Here is a 22,169-nt window from a genome sequence, read left to right on the forward strand (position 1 = left end):
CTTCACCTGGCCATGCTAATAAATCGTGGGCTCGCCAGCCAATCACCAGCCGGCATCGAGTCTGGAGAGAGGAAGTGCCTTGCCCACATGACTCTGCTCGCCTGCAGCCAAGGCAGGCCCTTTTTTGTTAGCACTCACATTTTTCTCTCTCTATTCTTGCTGCGGAACCCCTTTTAATGGTTACGACAGTCCTGGAGCGCGCGGTGCTGGGCCCGGCAGACGAGCCGGTGGAGTCGCCTGCAGACTGAGCAGGCCGGAACCGAGATCCTGCGGAGATTTGGGTTTCTAGACGAGGACTCGCCCGCGCCCCAGGCCCTCCCCAGCAGGCCCGCGCGCCTGGCCACGCTGAAGCAGCGGCTCTGGATGCCCGAATCGGCCATGATCCTAACAAAAGCCCTGGTGGGGCTGGTGCGCTACCCGGTACGTACGCTGGTGATCCGCGCGCAGTTCGCCAACACCTCGGTGGGATTCGGCTCGCTGGGCCACCAAAGCATGTGGCAGCGGCTGGCAAAAGGCGCGTGGCTGGGCAGCATCTACCGGTGGTCGAGTCGGCTACCATCTGAGCGGCATCGGCGCGATCCTCAGTATCATCTACCCGGGCGAGTCCCGCACAGTGCTGGCGATGCTGGCGAACATTCGCACTGCACTACCTGACATATGGGGCGTTTTACGGGCTGTTCCGACAGTCTCTGGTGGTGCGCATCTACGCAGACTCGCCGAGCCCGCCGGGGCTCTGGAGGCCGGGACTCGGGTGGATCCGCGACCGCGTAATGCTGCGCGGTCCGCGCGGGGCGGTCCTGTGCGCGTACCTGCGCGATGTGCTGGGGAATCTGGCGCAGGGCGTAGGCTGCGTATTATCTGACGCGCCTGGTCACGTCGCCTGCAGTGGTGTCGGCGTACTTTTCGGTCGCCGGCCTGACGCGCTCGGCCAAAGCCAGCATTGCCCATGCATTGCGTCGCATCGGTCTGCCCGTGTGGAAAACGCGTCCGCGCAGACACGGCGTTATCGGTGCATCGGCGGTATTCGATGACGCGGTCGAGGTTGTGTTTGAGGAGCCCGCGCGGTCGCCCGTCCCCTTGCAGGAGCAGTCGCCCGAGATAGCTCAGACCAAGCTGTGTCTGTATCCGCGCACCTATCAGCCTGATGCTAGCCGAGATCCTGTCCTGTGCTGTGCTGTTCCCCGTGGACACCGTCATCATCCGCCTGATGGGCGACGAGGCCGGCCTGACGCGCTTCGGATACTCGGGCTTCTTCAGCTGCCTAGTGGGCGAGTGCAGGCGGGCAGGCGTAGCGTCGCTGTTCTCGGGGTTTGCCGGTGCCCTTGGTGTCCGAGCTGGCTATTGCCTGGGCAGGTGCCGAGCTGGCTCATTACTTGTGCAAATCCACGTGGTGAGCTGAATGAGTAGACGCGTAGCAGACGCGTTTTTTTATTTTCCTCTTCTTTTGTTGATCACATAAAATTTTTATCTAGTTCCCGAGTGCGCCTACTCGGCTTTCTCTTCTCTCCACTGCATTATTTACGCCCGTTTTTATAATACAATGTCTTCTCCGCCTGCCCGCAGACTGCGCACTCGCAACGACAAGCAGGAGAGCAAGTTTGACAAACTGCGCCGGCTGCGCGAGACGGGCAAGTCGGCCCTCGACCTCATGAATGTACGGAGCCCCGAATTCAGCAACACACACAGACCTGTGGCCAGCTCTCCCCTCTCCACACGCATGCTAACTTTCTATTGCTCTTTTGTTTAGGACTCGGACGACGATGAAATGTACAGAAAGGTCGATGAGGACGAGTACCAGCGCATCATGCAAGCACACGGCACCGACGATTTCGTAGTGGACGACGATGGCTCCGGCTACGTCGACACCGGCATCGACGATATTCTTGGCGACTCCAGCAACTCCCAAGAAACAGCCCAAACTGAGATCCGCCAAGCGGACCCACTCCAAAGCCCATCACAAAGCCCGAGACATCGAAGCTCAACACCATGTTCCGCAATGCCCAGCTGAAGGCCCGCCACGCCCCCAAGCCCAAGGCGCCAACAGCTGGCGAGGACGACGAGTTCTTTTCCAGTCTGCTCAGCGGCCTGGAGGCTGAGGCCCCAGTGACTCCGCAAAAGTCTGCCAAGCGGCGACCCACCACGCCCATGTCGCATAGTGCGAAGAAAAAGCCTGCTACTAGGACCCCCATGCGCCAGGATCTCCATCAGTGACATTTCCGACCTGCCTGATCCATTCGGTCCGCCGCCCGCCAAGAAGCAGAAGCCCGATGACGAATGTTGATGACGACGATGTCTTTGCAATCAAGCAGGAGGATAGGGAGCATGAATTGCTGCCAGCTGCTACTGGGGACATGGACGTGGACATGGATGTGGACATAGACCTGGCCGATCTCGGCGAGGCAATCATGGACGACATTCGATGGATGAGCCCGCCAAGCCCATCGAGCCGCTGTATGCCGAAGACACTGCCGACAAGGGCACCAACTGGATGGACGTGCAAACTAGTGTCGCCACCAGCCAGCCCGCCGCGCCCTCCCAGACTGACGTCCCGGCGCTCGAAAAGGGTGATCTCTGCATGTACTGGCTCGATGCATTTGAGAAGAACGGCAAAGTCTATCTGTTTGGCAAAATCCAGACTGCCGCTGGCTACCAGAGCTGCTGCGTGCAGGTCTCAGGCATTATGCGCTAACGTGTTTGTCCTGCCCCGCATTGACCCAGCCACCGGCGAGCGCTTCAATGCCGTGGATGTCCACAAGGAGTTTGAGAAACTGGCGCTCCCGCTAATCCGCAAGTTTGGCTGCAAGCCAGTTACGCGCAAATACGCATTCGAAATTGCTGGCGTGCCCAGCGAGGCAGAGTACCTGAAGGTCGTCTATAGCTTCGAGCAGCCCGTGCTGCCTGCAGACATGAGGGGCACGACTTTTGAGCGCACCTTCGGCACATCATACAGCGCGCTGGAGCTTGTTCCTCCTCAAGCGCCGCATCATGGGCCCTTGCTGGCTCACGCTGCACGGTGCCACGCCCGTTGAACACCACGACCGCCTCTCGTGGTGCCGCGCCGAATGCGCCATTGCCGACCCCAAACTCGTCAAGGTCATGAGTGACTCTGCCATCGAGGAGAAATCCCTGCCGCGCGAGCCCCCGCTGACCACAATGACGCTCAGCCTAAAGACCGTCATGAACCACAAGGCGAAGGAGAACGAGGTTGTCGCCCTCAGCATGCTTGTCCACCGCAACATGAAGCTCGACGACCCCAAGCCGGCCGCCGAGCGCCAGGCCGACCAGTACACCGTCGTGCGCCAGCTCACCGGCATCCCGCTGCCAGCCGAGTTCTCGCGCCAGCGCGGCCTGGCAGTCGAAGTGTGCTAAGTCGGAAACTGCGCTGCTCAACTACTTTATTGCAATACTGCACCGCATCGACCCGGACATTCTGATCTCCCACAATTTTTACGGCTTCGACCTCGACGTGCTACTGCACCGCATGCGCGCATTGCGCACTGACGGCTGGTCCAAGCTCGGACGGCTGCGTCGCATCCAGTGGCCCAATATGAGCACTGGCGGGTCAGGCTACGCTGAGCGCCAGATTGTCGCCGGTCGCGTCGTCTGCGACACATACATGGCCAGCAAGGACCTGATCCGCGCCAAGTCATACTCAATGAGCTCGCTGGCTGCCCAGGAGCTGCAGATCAAGCGCGAGGAAATCCCGTTCGAGCGCATTCCCGAGTACTTTGCTACGTCGCAGAAGCTGGTGCTCTTTTTGCGCCACACCGCCTTCGACGCATTCCTGGCCGCCTCCCTGACAATCCACCTGCAGGCGCTGCCGCTGACAAAAGCAGCTGACCTACGCTGGCCGGCAACTTGTGGTCGCGCACGCTCATGGGCGCCCGCGCCGAGCGCAACGAGTTCCTGCTGCTGCACGAGTTCTACCGCAACAAGTTTATCCGCCCTGACAAGGTCTTTGGCAAGCAGGCGCAGCCGACCGAGGCCAATGATGACGACGACCAGCCCGAGGTCCAGACCGGCCGCCGCAAGCCCGCCTACATGGGCGGTCTCGTGCTCGAGCCCAAGCGCGGCTTCTACGACCGCTACGTGCTCCTGCTCGACTTCAACTCGCTGTACCCGTCGATTATCCAGGAGTTCAACATCTGCTTCACCACGGTCCGTCGCACCGCCGAGAACCCCGACCTGCCGTCACCTGACACGCCTGCCGGCATTCTGCCGCGCCTGCTCAAGACGCTGGTGGACAGGCGCCGCCAGGTCAAGCAGCTGCTCAAGGCCCCGAACCTATCGCACGAGGAATCAGAGCAGCTGGACGTGCGCCAGCGTGCGCTCAAGCTCACGGCCAACTCCATGTACGGCTGTCTCGGCTTCACCTTCTCGCGCTTCTACGCCAAGCCCCTGGCCATGCTGATTACCTCGCGCGGCCGCGACATCCTCCAGGCCACCCGCGACCTGGCGCTTTCCGATGGCCTCGAGGTAATCTATGGCGACACTGACTCAATCATGATCGCCACGCAGACCGACGAGCTCGCTGACGTCTATTCGCTGGGTGGCCAGTTTAAGCGCCGCGTCAACGAGCGCTACCGTCTGCTGGAGCTCGACATCGACGGCGTTTTCAAGCGCCTGCTTTTGCTCAAGAAGAAAAAATACGCCGCCCTGCTCATTTCCCCCAGCGGCGAAACCAAGCTCGAAACCAAGGGCCTGGACTTGGTCCGCCGCGACTGGTGCGAGCTCTCGCACGACGTCTCGGACTTTGTCCTCAAGCGCATGTTCCAAAACAACACCGACGAGGCCTGCCGTCATTGCCGAAATCCACGACCACCTGCAGAGGGTCGGTCGATGCCGTCCGCGCCAAGCAGGTGCCGCTCGACAAATACGTGATCCACAAGGGCCTCACCAAGGCACCCGAGACGTACGCGGACAAGAAATCCCAGCCCCACGTCCAGGTCGCCCTGCGCATGCGCGAAAAGGGCCAGGCAGTTCGCCAAGGCGATACTGTCCCTTATGTCGTCTGCGACCCGAAGTGCGTCAGCGGCGACAGCTATGCTGAGCGTGCCAGACACCCGGACGAGATCAAGGAGTCTGCCGGCCAGCTGTATCCAGACAGCGACTGGTACCTCAACCAGCAGGTCCTTCCGCCATGTGCCCGCCTGCTCGATCCCCTGGATGGCACCGATATGCCTACCCTGGCACAGTGCCTTGGCCTCGATGCCAGCAAATACCACAGTGCCATCCGCTCGAGCGAGCCGCAGCCCGCTGACGCTCTGCGCACCCTGGACTCGCAGATCTCCGACACCGAGCGCTTCCGCCTCGCCCAGCCCTTCATGGCCACATGCCCCGAATGCAAGTTGCAGTATGAGGTTGGCGGCATTGTGCGTGCACAGGGTAGCAAAACCGAATGCGGCCTCTCCTGCACACACTGCAATGCCCTGCCGACGCCGGCCCAGCTCGCCACCCAGATGGCACTGGTGATCAGGCACCATATACGCAGGTACTACTGCTTCGAGATGGCTTGTGATGAGCCTGCCTGCGGCCTGCACTCGCGCGCCATGTCCGTTGCTGGATCGCGCTGTCTGCGCCCGCACTGCTCGGGCAAGCTGCACGAGGTGTATACGGACAAGATGCTGTACAATCCAGATCCTGTTCTTCAGCGCTATTCTCAATACCGAGCGCTCGGCCACACGCCTGGGCCTGCCTGCCAGCGACGTCCGTATCATCAGAGATGCACACATGGAGCATATCTCGAAGCTGGCTTCTGTTGTCGACTCGTATATGTCAGTGTCTGCGCGTCGATTTCGTGGACATGTCTACATTGTTCTCGTTCTGCAGGATCTAGAATCACCGATATCCATTTTTGGTCATATAGTATGTGGCGCATATGCGGCTTGTTTGGCATGTGGCTGGAGTGTAGTTTATTGTTAGTTGATTGTTGAAGTCATATTGTGTGTGTGGCAAGTGCTGATAATGTAGCTGGCGAATGGCTCATGCGAAGTGGGAATGGTAAGGGATGCCATGCTGAAGTAGCGTCCGCAAAGCAAACAAGTGGGAATATGAAAGCAATGGGAGGGGGAAGCCAGTCAGGCGCTATCCTGCGTGTTTCGGATAGGTATCTTGAGACCTTGCTGTGCTAACGCCTTTGACAGTGGGGTGGATTCTACACGCATAAATGACCAATTAGCTAGCAGCCAGACAAAGCAAGCGCGTAGGCATTTGATGTCCCATGTTGCCCTTACCTATCATGCCTGGGAATGTCTTGATCGAATATACATCGAACGCATTTGTGGATATGCTAGAAATGCACATGGGTACCATCGGCTGTTGGTAATCATCCATGCTACAGAGACAAAAAACGGCCAAAGCAGGTCATTCGGTTAGAACCAAACGGCCACGACTACCAGTTACATTGCGGGCAGATAGTAACCATCGTGTAACCCGGGTTACGTCACTTACCTCGGGAGCTTTATCAGCGAGAATCGTAACCGGTACCGGCCTTCGAGGCGGATAGACATGGTTGGGAAACACAAAGAAACAGCCTTTCTCTCCGGCCTCGTCCTCCACAATCGACGAGCTTGCCGTGTAGTCGCCCAGCAAGTTGTTCTCAAGCTCTAGGCCCGGCTTCCAGCGCTGAGCCAAACTGCGTCACGCCGCGCTTTCGGCTCTTTGCTGCCGCTGAGATGCGCTTGCTATTCGTGTTGTGTGGCAGCTCTACGACAGTGAGCTCCTCCTCCTCGCTGTCTTTCCATAGCGTGGTGTGTATCACCAGGTGTTGCATAAAAGAATTACTACAAGCCGAATTAGAATCACATCCCGATTTTAAATTAGCCTAACGAGTTACACAAGGACGAATACACAACATGGAATGCCAACAGTCTTGCTGCAAATCCCTGCCTTCTTTTGGGCCCCTTCCCACCCCCACCGCGCACCCTCCTGCCCGCTTCCTTTTGGGCAAGGGGCGGCGAGGGAAAAAGGAAGCGTGAGAAACCTTCTACATTCCAAACTATTCATTCCAGCCATCCTCTGCTGGCGCTGTGGCTGGGGGTTGCCGATCTCTCGAATGTTTTCCAAACCAACTTACTCAATGACCGAATTTCCGTCGTGATCGTAAAGAACAAGTTTCAGCACAGGCGGCGGCGACACAGGACGCCAGTCCTTATCCGAAGATCCACACATCCGCGCCCGGATCGGCTGCTGAACGATGACTAGTTTGAACATCCTAAAAGGGGGAGCGACATCGTAAACCTGAAAGTATCGCTATTCACGCAGTATGACCGACAAACTTTCATTTGCTGACACTCGTCAGGCACGGAGTAGTCCCTCCATTTGGGATCGCCTTCCCTTCACAGAATGCCAGCAGTGATAGGAGCAAGGAGGAAAGATGTACAAACGTGTTTTTGGGCAAATGCATAGCCCATCCAGTCAGGTCCAGACGCTGGACGAGTACACGCACACACAAAGACTGTCCCAACAGGTGTGCGGATTTTCTTGACGGCCTCCGTCATTCATCTGAAGAATCACTCCCTATCCCACAGAAACTCGTGAATGACACCCATTGATGGGCAGTGTACACCATTGACAAAAAAGAATACATAGGGGTGAAGTGGTGTCCGGGACTGGTGGGAAAGCTGGAGGATGCACAGGAAATTGAAACTGTTCAGCGACACTGGAAGTTCCAAAGAAACATGCTTTAAGCATCATTTACAGAACAAAAAAGGACATGGCATCACTAAGGGTATACGGAGAGGAAAGCGCTGATAGGAGGAGATTGACACCAGTATGCGTGTCGTGCCGGCATCCACTACTACTAAGGCGCACGAACTGTAGACAGAAAAAGGGAACTGTCAAGACCACTCTAGCCATGCACCTCGTTCATCAGGGCCGTTTACCCTTCCTCCGATCACAAAAACACACTCCTAGGTACACAGTCGATGAGACTGTAAATATCCATAACGAGATTCGGCCACATGAATACAATAAGCAGTCTCTACAGTCAGCTCCAGAGAGCTTTCAGCAGAAGGAGGATGATTGCCAGAGAGCCTCAGGCAACATCCTAGCTTACACAGAATCAACATTCGCTATAGCGCTGAACAACAGCAGCTTTCTAGCTTACCTTAAACGCGGGTTGATTTTTGACAGGTTGTCGTCTGGTATCGGCATTGTCCGTGGGTCCAATCGGGCTGGAGCCATGTATAATCTCCAGTGGCCCGCCTGGTGGTAGGCGTTGTTGCTGCTGATGCTGCTGATGCTGGTAGTGGTGATGTGTAGCCTGCTGAACTGCCATTCCACCAACTGAATCCGAGCGTGGTTCAGGATGACTATACCCCCTTGCAGGGTCTGATCCACCGTCTGTGGTCGCTGCCATAGGTTGCGCTCCACTGTCTGGCAAGTAATGCGGTGGGAGGGACCGGATATCAGCTTCGTTCCGATATGCTGGTATTCGCTCAGCTGGCTGGCACTTGGAGTCGTAGTTGTCGTAGCTGTCGCTGTGTTCTCCAGATTCCGCTGATTCCAGTAAGTTTGTCATGAATAGAGAGAGAGAGAGAGAGAGGAGAGAGAGACAGCTATTTGGACTGCCGCTTTGGTGCGAAGTATGTGTATAACGAGGGTGAGAATAATATAAAGGGAGTGGTGGTGTTACAGAGAAAGGGGGTTCACTGATAATAAGGATGACGAAGGAAATGAGAAGAATAAAAAAGACGAAGAAGAGGAGGAGAGAGGGAATATGCCGGGTGCAGGATATGAAAAGAAAAAAAGGCTCCTTGAACTATAGGGGCAAATATAGCAAAGCGAAAGGGGAAATGTCACTGAGATCTCTACAACAAAAGAAACTCGGATAACTCGCAAGATTAGCACGTTACTCTTTTCACACAGCAAAGCAAAACGAAGGCCGACACGCGTTGGCTCTAAGGTCTTCTGGTAGCACGTAGGACTATGATGTGCAGACGATATTTACATGAATATTTCAAATCGAAAACAAAAATACTGATGGTAAAGAAATAACGAGAAAGGCACTGAAAAATAAAGACTAAGGAGGAGAGAGGGGAGCTGAGAAGAAAACAATCGGCTGGTGCTTCTTAGCGCCCGAGTGGTGGGGAGGCTTATCGTTTAAATACAGAAAAAGGGATGAGAAAAGCGGGCTGCGTCTGTGGCCACACAGACCAAAAGGTTTGCTGGGATGGGTAAGGGAAAAAGGAAATAGTCGCATTCAAGATCAGTGTTAGCCTGAACTATGTGTGGGTTCCACTAAAAAGCAGGGGAGGGGAAGGGGGGTTGGTTGTGAGCCGGACAGACTCAAAATCAGAAATAGAGGGGTGGAAGTCTGCTCTGCTTGAACACAGGCAGTAAAGAATTGCCGCATTTTCATATTTTTCTCTGCCAAGCCAGATTAATTGAACAGGGGAAAGCTGCGCATGATTATCTGCAGTAGCAGGAGGGGGCTATTTCGAGCCAATTCTGTGGTGACAATTGCTTCGGGATCGATTGTTGGTCGGCGGGCAGGCGAGACATGGGCGTGGCTCCCAAGCCCAAAAAGACCGTAAACCAGCATGGGAGAAAGGGGGAACGCAGTAAGTGGAGCGGGCGAGTCCGATTAAATAAGGGCAAGAGCTCACTGATACATGGATGGGCCTGCGACAATGGCCCTTGGACCCAAACGCAAGCACCATGGCAGGCAGCTGGGCGACATGCGAACGACAACAGCAGTATGCATGGGGCTTCTTGGATTTCGGTTTTGTGTAGCTTCGAAGGGAAAAAACGCAGGGGAAAGCCACATGTGGTGGCTCGGTAGCAGATAAGCACACATACCTATAATGCCTCGCACTGTTTACACTGAGAATTCTCTGGATATAATGAGCGAGTTGCCAGCCTAGCACATGTCCAACCGTGACCAGCGATGTGGTTAGGCTGAAAGGGAAAAGAGCGAGAGCCTCGGTAAGGGATGTGACCAGGAAGCAAACAAAAAGAGGATAAATGAAGTGGACGAAGGAAAAAGGGAAAGGGGTACGAGAAATAATGCGCGGCAAGGGAAATGTGAAAGAAAATATGCGTGTCCGACACTGGTCTTTTGAAGGAGGGGAGAGAGCCTCAGCCAGAAAGTGCTAGAGCGAGCACCTTTGAGACTCAGACGGGTCTCAGATACCCTCTCATCGTTCGTTTCCTGTGTCTTGATTTCGTCCATTTTTAATCGCCAATCTCAGAGGCCACCTTTCCACAAAGTTTTCGGAAGCCACCCTCTGCAAGCAATGCAAAGAACCCCGCCCACGAACACCCCCTCCTGCCACCCCCTTTATTCTGTCTTCAGCTTTTGGCTGGGCTTGGGACATTAAATTGCCCGATGTTGCTCCTTAGTGTGCCTAGCCTGCCAGCTTGTGCCTCATACGCATGGCCTAAGCAAAGGTAGTATTCGGAGGCCATGCCTCTGGGTGCCTGAGAATTAACTGCAGCTCTCAAAGCGCAAGTGGCTTGAATCAAGAGCCGGCAATGGGGTTTTGTTGTTTTTGCAAACACCACGAATCGCCACCACAACAGCATCCAGGCTACTCTCTGAGCCATCCTTTGGATAAACGGACATTGTGGAAGTCTCTACAAGAGCACCAGGCAGGCACAGATTTCCCACCAAATAAACACTGAATTCAGCCAGAATTCGCACCAGTAAGCCTGCTGCTACAGCGTTGGCCTGGGTGCGGTTTACGCTTAACCATTAGATGCACGCTGCACATTGCCCGCTTGTATATGTCCTCTGTCCGCCACATGCAAAGCTATCACATGCAAAGCGCTGTGCTGCTAAAATGCCAATAGTCAAATCGCCATTTTGCACAATCTATCACCTGGTAGATCTAGAGATAAACAGAGCGACACTGTCGATGCGAGCACGTTGTGAATAACATGAGGGCAGATTGATGCCCATATAAGGCAGCAGCACAAAAACCTGGTCATTTCTTCACGTCTGCGATTCGTAGAGCTGATTCCGTCTAGATCGACGATAGCGATGCCTCACATTTCGATTCCGAAGCCCATAGCCAGTCCCATTTAGAGCAGTCTTCTGTTTGATCATTCGAGTAATACATGCTTTGTCGTTTTTTAGTCCAGTGTTACCGCCATATTGACATGCACGGCCACAAATAAGGGAGTATGTCTGTTGATGCCTCTCGATCACACATCATGTCCCGCCTGTCCGCCGTCTGTTGGCCAATGTGCATGTCTAGGCGCCTGTGAGCAATCAGGCGCGGTTTTGGGCACACTATTTCATTTGCTCACCAGGCTACTACCTTGCCCACAAAAGTAGGGACTACACGGAGATGGCCGGCCTTGTTGCATGTATTCGGAAATCCCGCGCTAGTGTACTTCTTGCGCTCTCATTTGCCGCAATGACATCCCCTGTGGACCACATAAAGGCGATTTTCCTGTAATGCAGCCACCAAACCAGCTACTATTAAAAAACGAACCCAAAGGAAAACGGGCAATAAAATAAATTCCTGCCCAACTGTGGTCTGGTTTCTGAAAAACCCGAACTGTGACCGAGAAGGCGGGCGTAGAAGATGGTGGGCAGAGTGGGGACGAAATGCGGTCACATCATTTCACAATGGTGACAGGCCCATCCGGTATTTCCTGGTCACAGTCTGTCTTGCTAAAAATAACCGCTTGCCAGCCTGCTGCCACTATACCAGCAGCGGCGAGTCGATAACTGCAAATCCAGCAGCGACACCACCCTCATATACATCCGAGGATTTGGTCCGAAGCAGGTGCCCACCATGCTTGTTTACAACTACAGACCCGCTGGCATCACTACAGAGAAAACAGCGAACACACTGGCAAAAATGCTTGAAAAAAGAGACCATTAATGATATTACATCACCATGCGCATAATGTGGGGAAAGAGGCTGCATGCACATCATGATGTGCGCCAGGTGCCTCCCCTATCCATGCCATCGCATTGTTGGCCAAGCCTTACCTAACCCAGATGCCGTAAATTCCGAGCTCGCTGACGACCTCCGACGCAAACAGTGCACCGTCACGTAGCAGCACGCTCTTGAACCCAGGCGCTTTGATTAGCTCCATCAAAATGTAGCCCCGGAGCTCCTCAGCGCTGAGCTTCTCGAGAAGCGGCGGAATGTCGCCGCCATACGTGTTGTAACCTATCATGGGCCAAGGCTCAGTACATTCTTGGCGACTCCCACGATATCTGCCATCATTCCCACACCACGGAGTTGAGGCCGCGCTCCTCGCCAGGGACCAGCGACACCGTAGCACTTCACTTACCTCCTCCCTCGCGTTGGGGCTTGACCACGTACTTGTCAGGGTTGCTCTTGGCAGTCTGCACTGCATCCTGTCCATCCTTGGTCTCGTCCAATGGATAGAGACCGACAAAACATTCTCGGACGAGATCGGCCGTACCAAGATCGTCAATGAACCTACAGGAGGGCAAAGAATCAAAACAAGTGTCTATATTATTACATTGCCATTTTTGGAACGCGGGTACGCAGGCGCACTTTCTCGCTACCAGCCTGCTAACTTACCGTTCAACAACGCCTGGCTGGGCCAGCACCTGCTGGATCTTCTTGCAGCCCGCTAGGTGGTATGCGAGGTTGGGAACAGAAACAGTGCGGCTCTTCTCAATAAGCCATCTGCCTTGCCACTCCTGCTCAGTTGGGAAGTCCGTTGGCGCATATCCCGACCTGTAGTAGGCTACCGCAATCTCCTCGCCATTGCTACAAATGCAATGTGGTGAATGTACAACATTGGATTTCTAAATTAGGTTATGTTTTGGCCAGCACCCAGCCACACCGCCAACAGGATGGCGTGCATCGTGCGCCACCGCACCATTGACTCAGGTCTGGCTAGCAGCTACTTACATGAACAGGCGGTTGTTCTCATCCAAAGTGCATTTCTCGAGAACTTCTGCAAACGACAGGCGGATTGTCTTGATGTGGTGCCTATGTTTTGGTTGAGGGAGCAGCGAACAAAGGCATGATCGCAGTTCAATGCGTGTCCCAAGGGGCTTAGTAAACCTAGTGCTAACGGGCACTGCTTTTGTTGCCAGCGCATTCTGTGCCTTCGCTCTTGCGCTACCTGCCAAACACTCGACACTCACTTTTCCCACAGCCCTGTTTCGACCCACCGCTGATCGTACACGTTCCGCTCATTGGGCTGGACGACCATCACCACAACTGCACTACAAGGACAGCGCACACATGGGGAAATATTATTTTCTCAACGATTTGCCGCATGCTTAGCCGATCTCGAACAAGAAAAATTTTGCTCTTTCACATTCGCTGACATCTGCCCGCTGCACACATCCACGCCCCCAAAAAAAGATGCGGGGAGGAGCGCGAGGCTTCAGCGGAGAAATCTCACATGTAATGCACGATGATGCCGCAGAGCAGCTATCTACTTACCCTGAGTTTCCGTATAGACTAAAACCAGCCGCAATGCCATCCGCAATGCTCGTCAGAGACTCATTGGTTGGCAGCTGACTCGGCTCGATCGAGCCGGATTCGATGAGGCCCTCGTATCCAGTTCTGGCGAGCAGGAACCTACAGAAACAAAGAGCTTGAGCAGTGGCATGCCACTTTGCCTGCCCTCCATGTGTCGGCAGCATCGCCAAGGTTTCCACGTCAGCCACCTACCTGTGCAGGTCCCCCACCAGCGACGACAGCGAGGCGAACGATGCTGCAATCGTGTTGAATTCCACCTGCTTGGCTCGGGGAACCGACGCTGGCTCCGCAGCTGGCGCATCAATAAGATAGTCCGACCTGTGCACGCCAATAACGGCCGGTTTTTCGACATTCAGCTCGCGCTGATCCAAGTACATCTTGAACACCCTGGCAGTAAACTCATCGGCGCTGCCCAGGCTCTCGAGTGTGCTGACCAGAAACTCGTGGTCGTTGGCAATCCGATGGAACAGCTGGTTCAGAATTGGCTGCAGCTGGACGACCCTCTCGAACTCGGTGCGAGGAATCGGGCTGGGTGCAAGTGCTACTGGTGCTGGCGTCAGCGCAGCCTTGAGCCACGGGGCATCAGCGCCACTGAGCTGGGGCGCCCGCAGCACAACGCCATGCGAGGCCTGCCAGTCAACAGCAAGGTCGATAAAGGGCTGCAGCTTGCTGACATCCTGGGCGTACGTGGGCCGGTTGGCAAGGAACTCTCGGGTGGTGCTGCTCATTTGTCGAATGCGGTAAAGTAAATTGGTGCGATTGCAAAGTTGATTCAGAAACATGAAGTAGAAAGCAGTTTACAGTGCAGTGCACAAAGAGCAGCAGACAGTCGGTCGCCTCAAATAGGGCCAGCATATTTGTCAGCCAGCCCAGGTCCAGCGGTGGGATCATCGTGACAAATCAACCGGATCCGGGGACCAGTATAGGGGTTGCTGCGTGATATGCAAAATGAAATGCAGCGATGATGCCTTACATTCTGCGGCTGCGCTGGAGCAGGTACCCAAAGTACGATAGCGGCAGCTTGTCCGCCGGCGTCTCTGCCATAGCAATTTGCTTGCCGTCAGACGTCGCAACCTGGACCTCCGCGGGCTGACTTTCCTCAATCCGCCGACCAAACCGCTTCAGGCAGATTTGCGACAAGTCGAATTGCATTTTCTCCTCCAGACTACTGACCAGTGTCTCCAGCAGTTGCCTTGGCACATAGCTTAGCAGCGTGAACGAATCCTCAAACACCACAATGGCCTCCTTGAACATACCCGCGCTGACTAGCCCATCGGCCATAGTCGCGAACGTGTAGATATCAGGCCTGGTGACAGGCAGAAAGTCCTTGAACTCTGGCGCCTCAAGCAGAGGCTACGGGACGTCCGACCATGAAGGAGTACGCCTTGATGGCCTGCTCAGGTAGGCCTGCGGCAATGAACCCATGGATTAGGGCGTTGAATGTGATGCAGGACAGCGGAACATTGCGGGTTGCCAGCTCATCCAAGACATCGGTTGCGCCGGCATAGTCGAAGCTGCTGATGTACGACCGGATCAACGCCCGGAACGTCTGGGCAGTGGGCTCCATGCCTTCGGTCTTGGCGAGATAGTCGTAAACCCGCTGCGTGGTATCGTAGTCCCGTATCTGAGCCGATATTGAGATCGCCATATTGAACAGAAACTGCTTTACAGGCAGCCCGTTTTCCGACGAACTGAGCAAGTCGTCAACACAGGTACGGAAGTTTGCTGTAAAGAGTTCAAACTCTGCATCTGTGGGGAAACCTGCACCAAGCCGAGTAATTGCCATGGGTCCGTTCTGGATCGCACGTACCCGCTTGCGAGCAATATTGGAAGACTGGAACAACACAGCCACTAGCGGCATCATGCTGGTCGGCGCCAGCAACCGCAGCTCCGAGAACGCCGAAAACATACCGCTGTAGTTGTTCGCCCTGCCTTGGTGGATTATATCCACAAGCAACGAGTCGAACTGTTCGAACCCCTCCAGGCTAGGCGACACTCGGTCAAGCGGATAGGCGCTGCGGTATATGGCTTCAGCTAGCAACATATATGTTGACCAGTCGGGCACAATATTGTCCTCTGTCGACGATCCTGTGGTACAGCGATAGTGCCCTGTCCATTAGTCCCGCTTTGCCATACCGTGCCATCAGCAGCCCGACTGTGCGCATGTTTGGCTGAGCAATTGGATGCTGCCGCAGGTCCTCCAACACGCTCTCAGCATGCGCCTAACTTGTTGGCACGCACAAAGTAATCAATGAAGGCACTAAACACCGGTGTCGTCATCATGCTCTGCGCCTGCTTGTGTGAGGTGATCAGCCGGTACAAGTTCAGCATATGGGAGACGTCAGGCTGGATCTGGGCATGGACCTTTAGCAGGATAGCAAATGTTGTGTAGCTAATTGCGACTTTGCGGGCCAGGAACTTTTCCAAGGCGGCGAACAGAAAGTCGTAGTTGCTGCTCAACCCCGCTATCTGTAGCAGCTGATTCAAGACGCCTATGTGCTGTTCTGCAGGGGTTTTACTGGTTATTAGCAGATCCAGGAGCTCGTCCACTAGTGCCAACAGCTCGCCATTGTTGAGATATCCCGACTGTAGTCCCTCCCTCGATAACTTTCGTATACGTGTGCGGAGTCAACTGTACTCGGTGTGCATCGCTCGTCCGCAGCATATCAAACAGTTCCACGGCCTTGTCTGGACGTCCAGCGCCAAAATATGCCGCCAATAATTGCCGTATCACAGCCGCTGACAATACATCCTTGGTTGTCGTGCCAGGCAGCTTGTTGTAGTTTTCGATTGCTGTAAATACCTGCCGATGCATGCCTCTCTCGTTCAGTGCTCGTAGGTACAGGCTGAACGCCAGAGTGTCGGTGATTGGGCTGCCCATCCGAGCAAAGTCGTCATATATCTGAATGATCAGGTCGAAGCGGCTGCTGTAATACAGCGACGAGCGCGAGAAGTTAAGCTCGGTTATCAACAGAATCGCATACGTAGGGCGAATCTGTGGTATAAGTTGCTGCGAGTTAGAGCTAACACGGATCTTCTTGTACTGTGCCAACGCTTTGGCCAGGAATCTCTGATGCATCCGTCGAGCTGAGCGCCGGCTCGGCTGTTATATCGAGAAAACGAATCAGGGCAGTTGTCAGGCTGCATATCGGCGATTTTGCTCAAACTCAGCTAGTGTAGTCTCGAGTTCCCGCACCATTACATGTCGTCGAACAAGTGTAGAACCATGGGCTGCTTCATCATAATCCTCACGGTGGAGCTGTTGGATCTTCTGCGTCAAGTGGAACCGAATGCGATGTTTTCCTTGCTGTCTTCGCCAGTCGCTATCTTTTCCTCTCAGGCTTGTTCAATCGCCAGTGATGCGATCCAGGAAGGTGCTGAACCTCCTTGTCCAACAGCTGCGTGATTTCTGGGCTTATATATGGGTCTATGGCGTGGATCAAGGGCTGTGCGTTGTTCTGCTGTGCTGGTACTTCGCTGTCTAGCGGCATTCGCAGCCTTGTGCGCCCGGCGCCAAGCGGCAGCTGTGTGTAAACACGCTGGCAGCGTACAGGCACCAGTTTAGGAATGCTTTTGGACCGCACGCATTTGCATGCTGTCGCCAGTGTAGAATGCATTCAGTGGCAAGGTAATTGAGATAAATAGCTGAAGGAAAAACTACAGTGATGAGAGGAGGCACCAAGTCCAGCATGAAATCAACAATGATTACTGAAAAGGATGATCTGACTGATTTAATATTACTGGAGATTAGCACTTGGGAAGCTGCTGTCGAATGCGTGTGGACAATATGCCCTAAGCAGGCACAGTTCTGCACCACTTGCTCTGTGTACTCACATTACACAGCCTTGGAAGAACCGCCTCATGATGAACAATAGATCGAACTGTGGTTATAGACCGCTAGTACTAGTATGTGGAATACCAGGGTTAACATGCACTATTCTTGGAGCACCAATGATCTGTAACTGTTTCAAAAATACCATGCTGTATTGATTGTACCTTGCTAGGTTTCATGGCCGTTTCAAAACAAGACTGCCAAGATACGCGCAGTCCTATGGCGTCCCATGCAAATAGGGCGTATGTTCGACAATGAAAAGCATACTCCTACCGGAGCTGTGTATGGTACTGGAAGCAGCAGCATTGCGAGTGGCCGTGCGATATCCACCGGTGTTACAAAGCGGAAAACACAACGTATACATATCCGGGTTGTTTTCATGTGCAAGTATCAATAACCACAACAATAGTCTGTAGATGGCGTGGTTGACTGTAAGGGCAAGATTCCTGTATATACGAGGTGTCGAATACACAAGGTGGAAGGCTCTGCTAGTATCGTCTTATCAACGCGATCGTTCAAACTGATTCTCAATTGATATTCTCCGGCATGTGAAGCTCGGCATTTTGCGTCCTGTTGAGATCCAGCAGACGCAAATGCAGCACTGGCCATGAGGGAGGGGCTTCTGAGAATATCGTATCAGAGCAACGCAGTTTGGCCATACCAAGGAGCGCCAAGGATTGTCAACGCAATTTCGAATCGGCCGAAAATTGTTCACCGCATGCCACAATGAATTATGCTGGGCCTAGGGCATGTGCAAAAACATATTGGCTATGAGAAAATATATGTAGGCTTGCCGGCCAAGAACCGGCCAGTTCCACTGCGAACCGGCCAGGAAATCCCAGCAGCAAAAATAGCAGGCGCGGATCCATCAGAAAAAATTTGGACTGTTTTGATTAGCAGACTCTTTATCGGGGGTTTATCTCTCAAGCGATGCGGTTTACGCAGTCCATTCATGGTTCATTTAAAATGAACACGGTTTCCCAGACCGTTGCGTTGCACTTTCAGGCTCCACACTATTTTCTCCACCATTTATGCCTATCTCCACTCGCTATGCTCACTGTCTTCGTCCCTATCCACGTTAATCGCCGCTGCATCTATCCGTGCTTCATTGATAACGAAACGCAGTTCATCGACGTCGACAGCGAGCAGCAGGCGGTCCGACACCAGAGCTCGTCCAACAAACCATTTATTGTGTTCGCAAGAGACTTCTTCACAGTCTACAACATTCCTGGCGGCCCATCAAAGTGCGACTACATATCCCGAAACTACATCAGTTTGGCGATTTACTTCGGCTTCGTGGACAAGTTCAGATGGGCCAACCTATCTCAACGCAATGGCTTGCTTTACTACCCCGAACCCCCTGTTATCTATTTTGCCCACATTGACAGCGTCGGAGAGCTGAACGTCGGTTTGCTCAACGACAACACGATTGTATTCCGCTACAGGAACAGGGACCTTTTGCGTTTCGCTAAGACTACTAGGGCCGCAAAAGGATGCTGCAATAACTACTTCATTTTATATGAGGAGGGCGTATACCAGTGCTTCAATGTCGGCAAGGCCGATGATGGCTGCAGCCCTATGCCCACCCCCAGATGCTTCGCCTATTATCGGCCACAGGACGGATTTTGCCGCTAGCAGCGCATTTGACGAGAAAGAGAGTGGCCGTTCTGAGGATTGCCAGCCGCCCACGCGCTTGCTGGATAATGAGTTTATGCTGATGGATATGAACGCGAACGAGGTTCATGATGGAGACAGGTTTGTCCTTGTGGTTTCGAATCGTGGTGACTATGACGATGACTCGGATGACTCGGATGACAGTGACAGCGATGATGGCGATAGCCAGCACTTTAAAGGCGACACTGCTGGGATCCATGTCGTCGACCGTACACTCATGGCTCGCCCCGGCACCGGCAATATCTTTACCAGTCGAAACCGTGCAGGGCATAGTCTACCTGAAGTACAACGGGCAATATTTATGCTGCCCTGAGGATGACGCATACGCAATCTGCCTTTGTTCCCCATCTTCCACAGCGAACAGAGCGCCTTCAGATTAATTATGACCGGGGTGATATTATACTGACCAAGTGGGATGGGATCGCTGTATGTTACCTGCGATTGGGCTAGTGAATCCGTCGGCTTTATCGGGCTTGATGGCGAGGGTCACCGCTGGTGTTCAAAAGATGCATTACGGATTCATATCGACAAGGTTTAGGATGATTTCAATATTTATTATTAGCAATGCAATTTTTTTATTTAGATTTCGCCCACACTCGCTTTTACGTTCAGCATTGCTTAATTTTGTCCTTTCGAAGCGGCTTAATCGATGCATAGTTGATAGGGCTTGGGCCAGAACTGCATGTACTATTAGGTAAGCATAGGAGATCATAAAATTCCACTTGATGTAGCACTATTTAGCAGCTGATTGACATCATTAAAATATTACTGGATAGGTCGACACGATTGTCCTGTGGCGCTAGAAAATACCAGCATTAACTCATATGCTATCTGGCTACCATTTAGAGCAGCTGTTCCAATGCTACTGGCCACTAGTCAGAGCATGCTTGACATTATTCTGAGTTATAAACTCCTACAATCTGGAGAAGCTCACTCGTATAATAGCAGGTATGTTCTTATTTAAAACAGGAAATCAACTTGTCAAGTAGCTGGTTGCCTTGCTGACAGCTTAAAACCTTTCCAGACAAATCGGCAAAGTTTCTGATCTCGTTCATCGCACGCGGATGGGAACACAGACCTTCAGCAGCGACGGGTGTGTGCAGAACCAAATTGCAGATCCATTTCGCGACATACTGGATATGTCCTCTTATCGTCGATATCAATCGAAACGGACTGAAGGACTCATACTCAGTGGTTCCAGGGGCAAGTCACAACTGGCACAGCGAGGATGGTAGTCACGTACAGGCTAGCCACGAGCATATGTAGTAGCCGATGGAAAGGCTCTTGAGGAAGTGGAAGGCGCGACAAGAGAGTGTCAATTGGCTCGAACTCTAGCTTGTTCAGGTTCAGCCTGAGATTCCAGAGATTCGTCCAGTTGATTTCTGGTAGCATGTACGATGGAATGCTGACTAGAGTGGCCGCCCGAACCATCGAGTCGGCAGGTAGCAGATTGTCATAGGGATTTTCCAAGTAGAGCGGGGCTGGAGGACCTTCTGTAGGGCATATGCTCAGAACACGTACAGCCCCTGATCACTCTGGGATCTACAAATTCTAAATGGGCCTTCATCTCGGCTATGTGAAGGGATTCCAACGGTGAGTCGATGAAAGTGGTGTAAAAGTCTGAATAATAGAGGAGAGCATCTAGCGTACTGAGCTTTTGCAGCTTGGGGAAGCTCAAGCCAAATCCAGCGAAGCTTTTAGTTCCCATCTCATCTCCTATGTACACGAACTCTAGCGTAAGTTCCACTAGTTCTGGGAATACGATACGTTGCCCATCTGCACCATTCCGGAACCAATTCCACTGAAACCCGCGTCCGGCATCAGTTAATCGCAAGCACCGAAGCGCAGAGTTTGGAAGCCGTAGATCTCTCGGAGCGCCAAAAACGAACGATGCGTTGATATCCAGCTTGGTGATGTCTTGGCGAAGGAGCCCCAGCGAGGCTGTCAGATACCACTCACGGATATAGACGGTTTTGGAATTGGCAGTGTAGTGGTTAATCAGCATTGCGCGTAGCGTGATCCCGCAGGTGCCTGGTGGGCCGTCTAACTGGGTAGTCGACATGGCTGACGGAGGGAAGATTGGAGGTGAGAAGAGAAAAAGCCTGAGCCAATAACGCCAGGGCTGCCCTGTCTCCGTATCCTTGAATGTAAACCGGCCAAGCTTTAGTGTAGTCACTCTGTCCCAAGCGTACGAGCCAAATCGGAGGGCTTTCCATTGCAGTCGAAAACGAAGAGGTGCCTTTGCCGTCAATGTCGGATATGTAGAGTTCCTCCGTTTTATTAGACAAGCCCATCGCAGTAATGAAGTTGATGTTGGACACCCATCTGCAGCTGGGGAGACAAGCTTGTACCAGTGTTCTGGTACGGCATTCCGCTTGCATTCGACTATAGCTGTCCGGCATATGTGCGCAGTAAGATGGAACCTCCACTGGCGACAGACCGAGGCTAATTCTATCATCCTCAGGAATGAACCTACCACCCCTACTTCCTCGTGCCCTCCCTTGGACAGCAAGAAGCAAAATGTCCTCCAGTATTCTATCGCAGGCCAAGGAGTTGATAATGGCTACAGTCTTGGGCATCATATTCTTGATAGCTGTTGAAGTAAATGAGTGAGAAAGCCGAGAATGCAAGTTGAAGAAATATGTGTTTGCACTGGAGGAAATGGTGCCCTTAGCGTCTTTTAACAGAGGGCCAAGGCACTCTGTCTTACTGCTGCATCTTGCAGCTGAAGAATGTATACTACACCAACAAGAGGTTTGGACGCGTGACCCAAGAACAGCGATGCTTTATGCCATGGGATGAGAGTGGTTTGCAGCAGTAGTATTCTGGCTGGCCAGCATGTAGCAGCATTAGAGGCGACCTTCCCATTGTCTAATGTATTTTAGCATTGTCTGCTTGAATACTCCACTGTTGCAGCCACTGTTGAGGATGTTTCCCGGAAAGCATAATTGGTTGTCAAAATGTGTCTCTTTCAGCCAACCAGCGTTTATAATTTTGACAAGTAGGAACAAATAGTACTGGGGGCATCGCGTCCTAAGTCTGCGCGCAGCAGCAGCTGCAGAAGAGGAATCTATCATTATTAAGGCTGGGTCAACCACCATCATCAAATTCAAGTATGCGAGCTACATGCATTTCTCTAGACAAGTTCTCCAATGAGCCTAAGGTACCAATACATATGTATACATTATGTTGAAATGTTCTCTACTAGGAATGCCCTCCTACCTTTCTCTGGC

At 53.2% G+C, this 22,169-nt stretch overlaps 7 protein-coding genes across 7 annotated transcripts; 2 read left to right on the top strand and 5 right to left on the bottom strand.

Annotated features, from left to right (window-relative positions):
* Positions 1-485: 485 nt before the first annotated feature.
* DL89DRAFT_184012 (uncharacterized protein) lies at positions 486-1,578 on the bottom strand. Its single transcript, XM_040883936.1, has one exon. It carries the CDS (start codon positions 1,198-1,200, stop codon positions 592-594), a length of 609 nt encoding a protein of 202 aa, XP_040742573.1. The 5' UTR covers positions 1,201-1,578; the 3' UTR covers positions 486-591.
* Positions 1,489-6,024, top strand: DL89DRAFT_284847 (DNA-directed DNA polymerase alpha catalytic subunit POL1; the record flags this gene model as incomplete). Its single annotated transcript, XM_040889801.1, has 10 exons — positions 1,489-1,654; positions 1,748-1,858; positions 1,951-2,155; positions 2,197-2,857; positions 2,961-3,294; positions 3,326-3,748; positions 3,895-4,798; positions 4,831-5,606; positions 5,638-5,865; positions 5,971-6,024. Exons 1-10 carry the CDS (start codon positions 1,541-1,543, stop codon positions 6,022-6,024), a joined length of 3,810 nt encoding a protein of 1,269 aa, XP_040742574.1. The 5' UTR covers positions 1,489-1,540.
* On the bottom strand, positions 5,901-8,998 carry DL89DRAFT_268565 (uncharacterized protein). The gene is given in 9 exon segments (XM_040887960.1): positions 5,901-6,154; positions 6,234-6,334; positions 6,451-6,490; positions 6,531-6,615; positions 6,644-6,782; positions 7,076-7,213; positions 8,108-8,174; positions 8,284-8,547; positions 8,560-8,998. 8 exon segments carry the CDS (start codon positions 8,519-8,521, stop codon positions 6,078-6,080), a joined length of 885 nt encoding a protein of 294 aa, XP_040742575.1. The 5' UTR covers positions 8,522-8,547; positions 8,560-8,998; the 3' UTR covers positions 5,901-6,077.
* A 2,295-nt stretch (positions 8,999-11,293) lies between these two features.
* DL89DRAFT_184149 (glutathione synthase) lies at positions 11,294-14,492 on the bottom strand. Its single transcript, XM_040883938.1, has 8 exons — positions 13,623-14,492; positions 13,392-13,529; positions 13,088-13,168; positions 12,849-12,929; positions 12,513-12,704; positions 12,256-12,407; positions 11,948-12,131; positions 11,294-11,781 (listed from the first exon to the last, which is right to left on the bottom strand). Exons 1-8 carry the CDS (start codon positions 14,210-14,212, stop codon positions 11,655-11,657), a joined length of 1,545 nt encoding a protein of 514 aa, XP_040742576.1. The 5' UTR covers positions 14,213-14,492; the 3' UTR covers positions 11,294-11,654.
* Positions 14,400-16,509, bottom strand: DL89DRAFT_293988 (uncharacterized protein; the record flags this gene model as incomplete). The annotated part of the gene is made up of 5 exons (XM_040890451.1): positions 14,400-14,771; positions 14,800-15,408; positions 15,515-15,640; positions 15,672-16,016; positions 16,069-16,509. The coding sequence occupies 5 exons, from the start codon at positions 16,507-16,509 to the stop codon at positions 14,400-14,402; spliced, it is 1,893 nt and encodes a 630-aa protein (XP_040742577.1).
* Positions 16,510-18,275: 1,766 nt separating this feature from the next.
* DL89DRAFT_184213 (uncharacterized protein) lies at positions 18,276-18,972 on the top strand. Its single transcript, XM_040883939.1, has one exon. It carries the CDS (start codon positions 18,313-18,315, stop codon positions 18,895-18,897), a length of 585 nt encoding a protein of 194 aa, XP_040742578.1. The 5' UTR covers positions 18,276-18,312; the 3' UTR covers positions 18,898-18,972.
* Positions 18,973-19,509: 537 nt separating this feature from the next.
* On the bottom strand, positions 19,510-21,436 carry DL89DRAFT_268572 (uncharacterized protein; the record flags this gene model as incomplete). The annotated part of the gene is made up of 5 exons (XM_040887961.1): positions 19,510-20,082; positions 20,243-20,443; positions 20,529-21,113; positions 21,166-21,267; positions 21,288-21,436. Coding segments are annotated over 5 exons (1,227 nt in total), but the record flags the coding sequence as incomplete, so codon positions are not given.
* Positions 21,437-22,169: the final 733 nt, after the last annotated feature.

This window comes from Linderina pennispora (assembly GCF_002104995.1).
Source record: "Linderina pennispora strain ATCC 12442 chromosome Unknown DL89scaffold_9, whole genome shotgun sequence".
Classification (NCBI taxonomy): Eukaryota; Fungi; Kickxellomycota; class Kickxellomycetes; order Kickxellales; family Kickxellaceae; genus Linderina; species Linderina pennispora.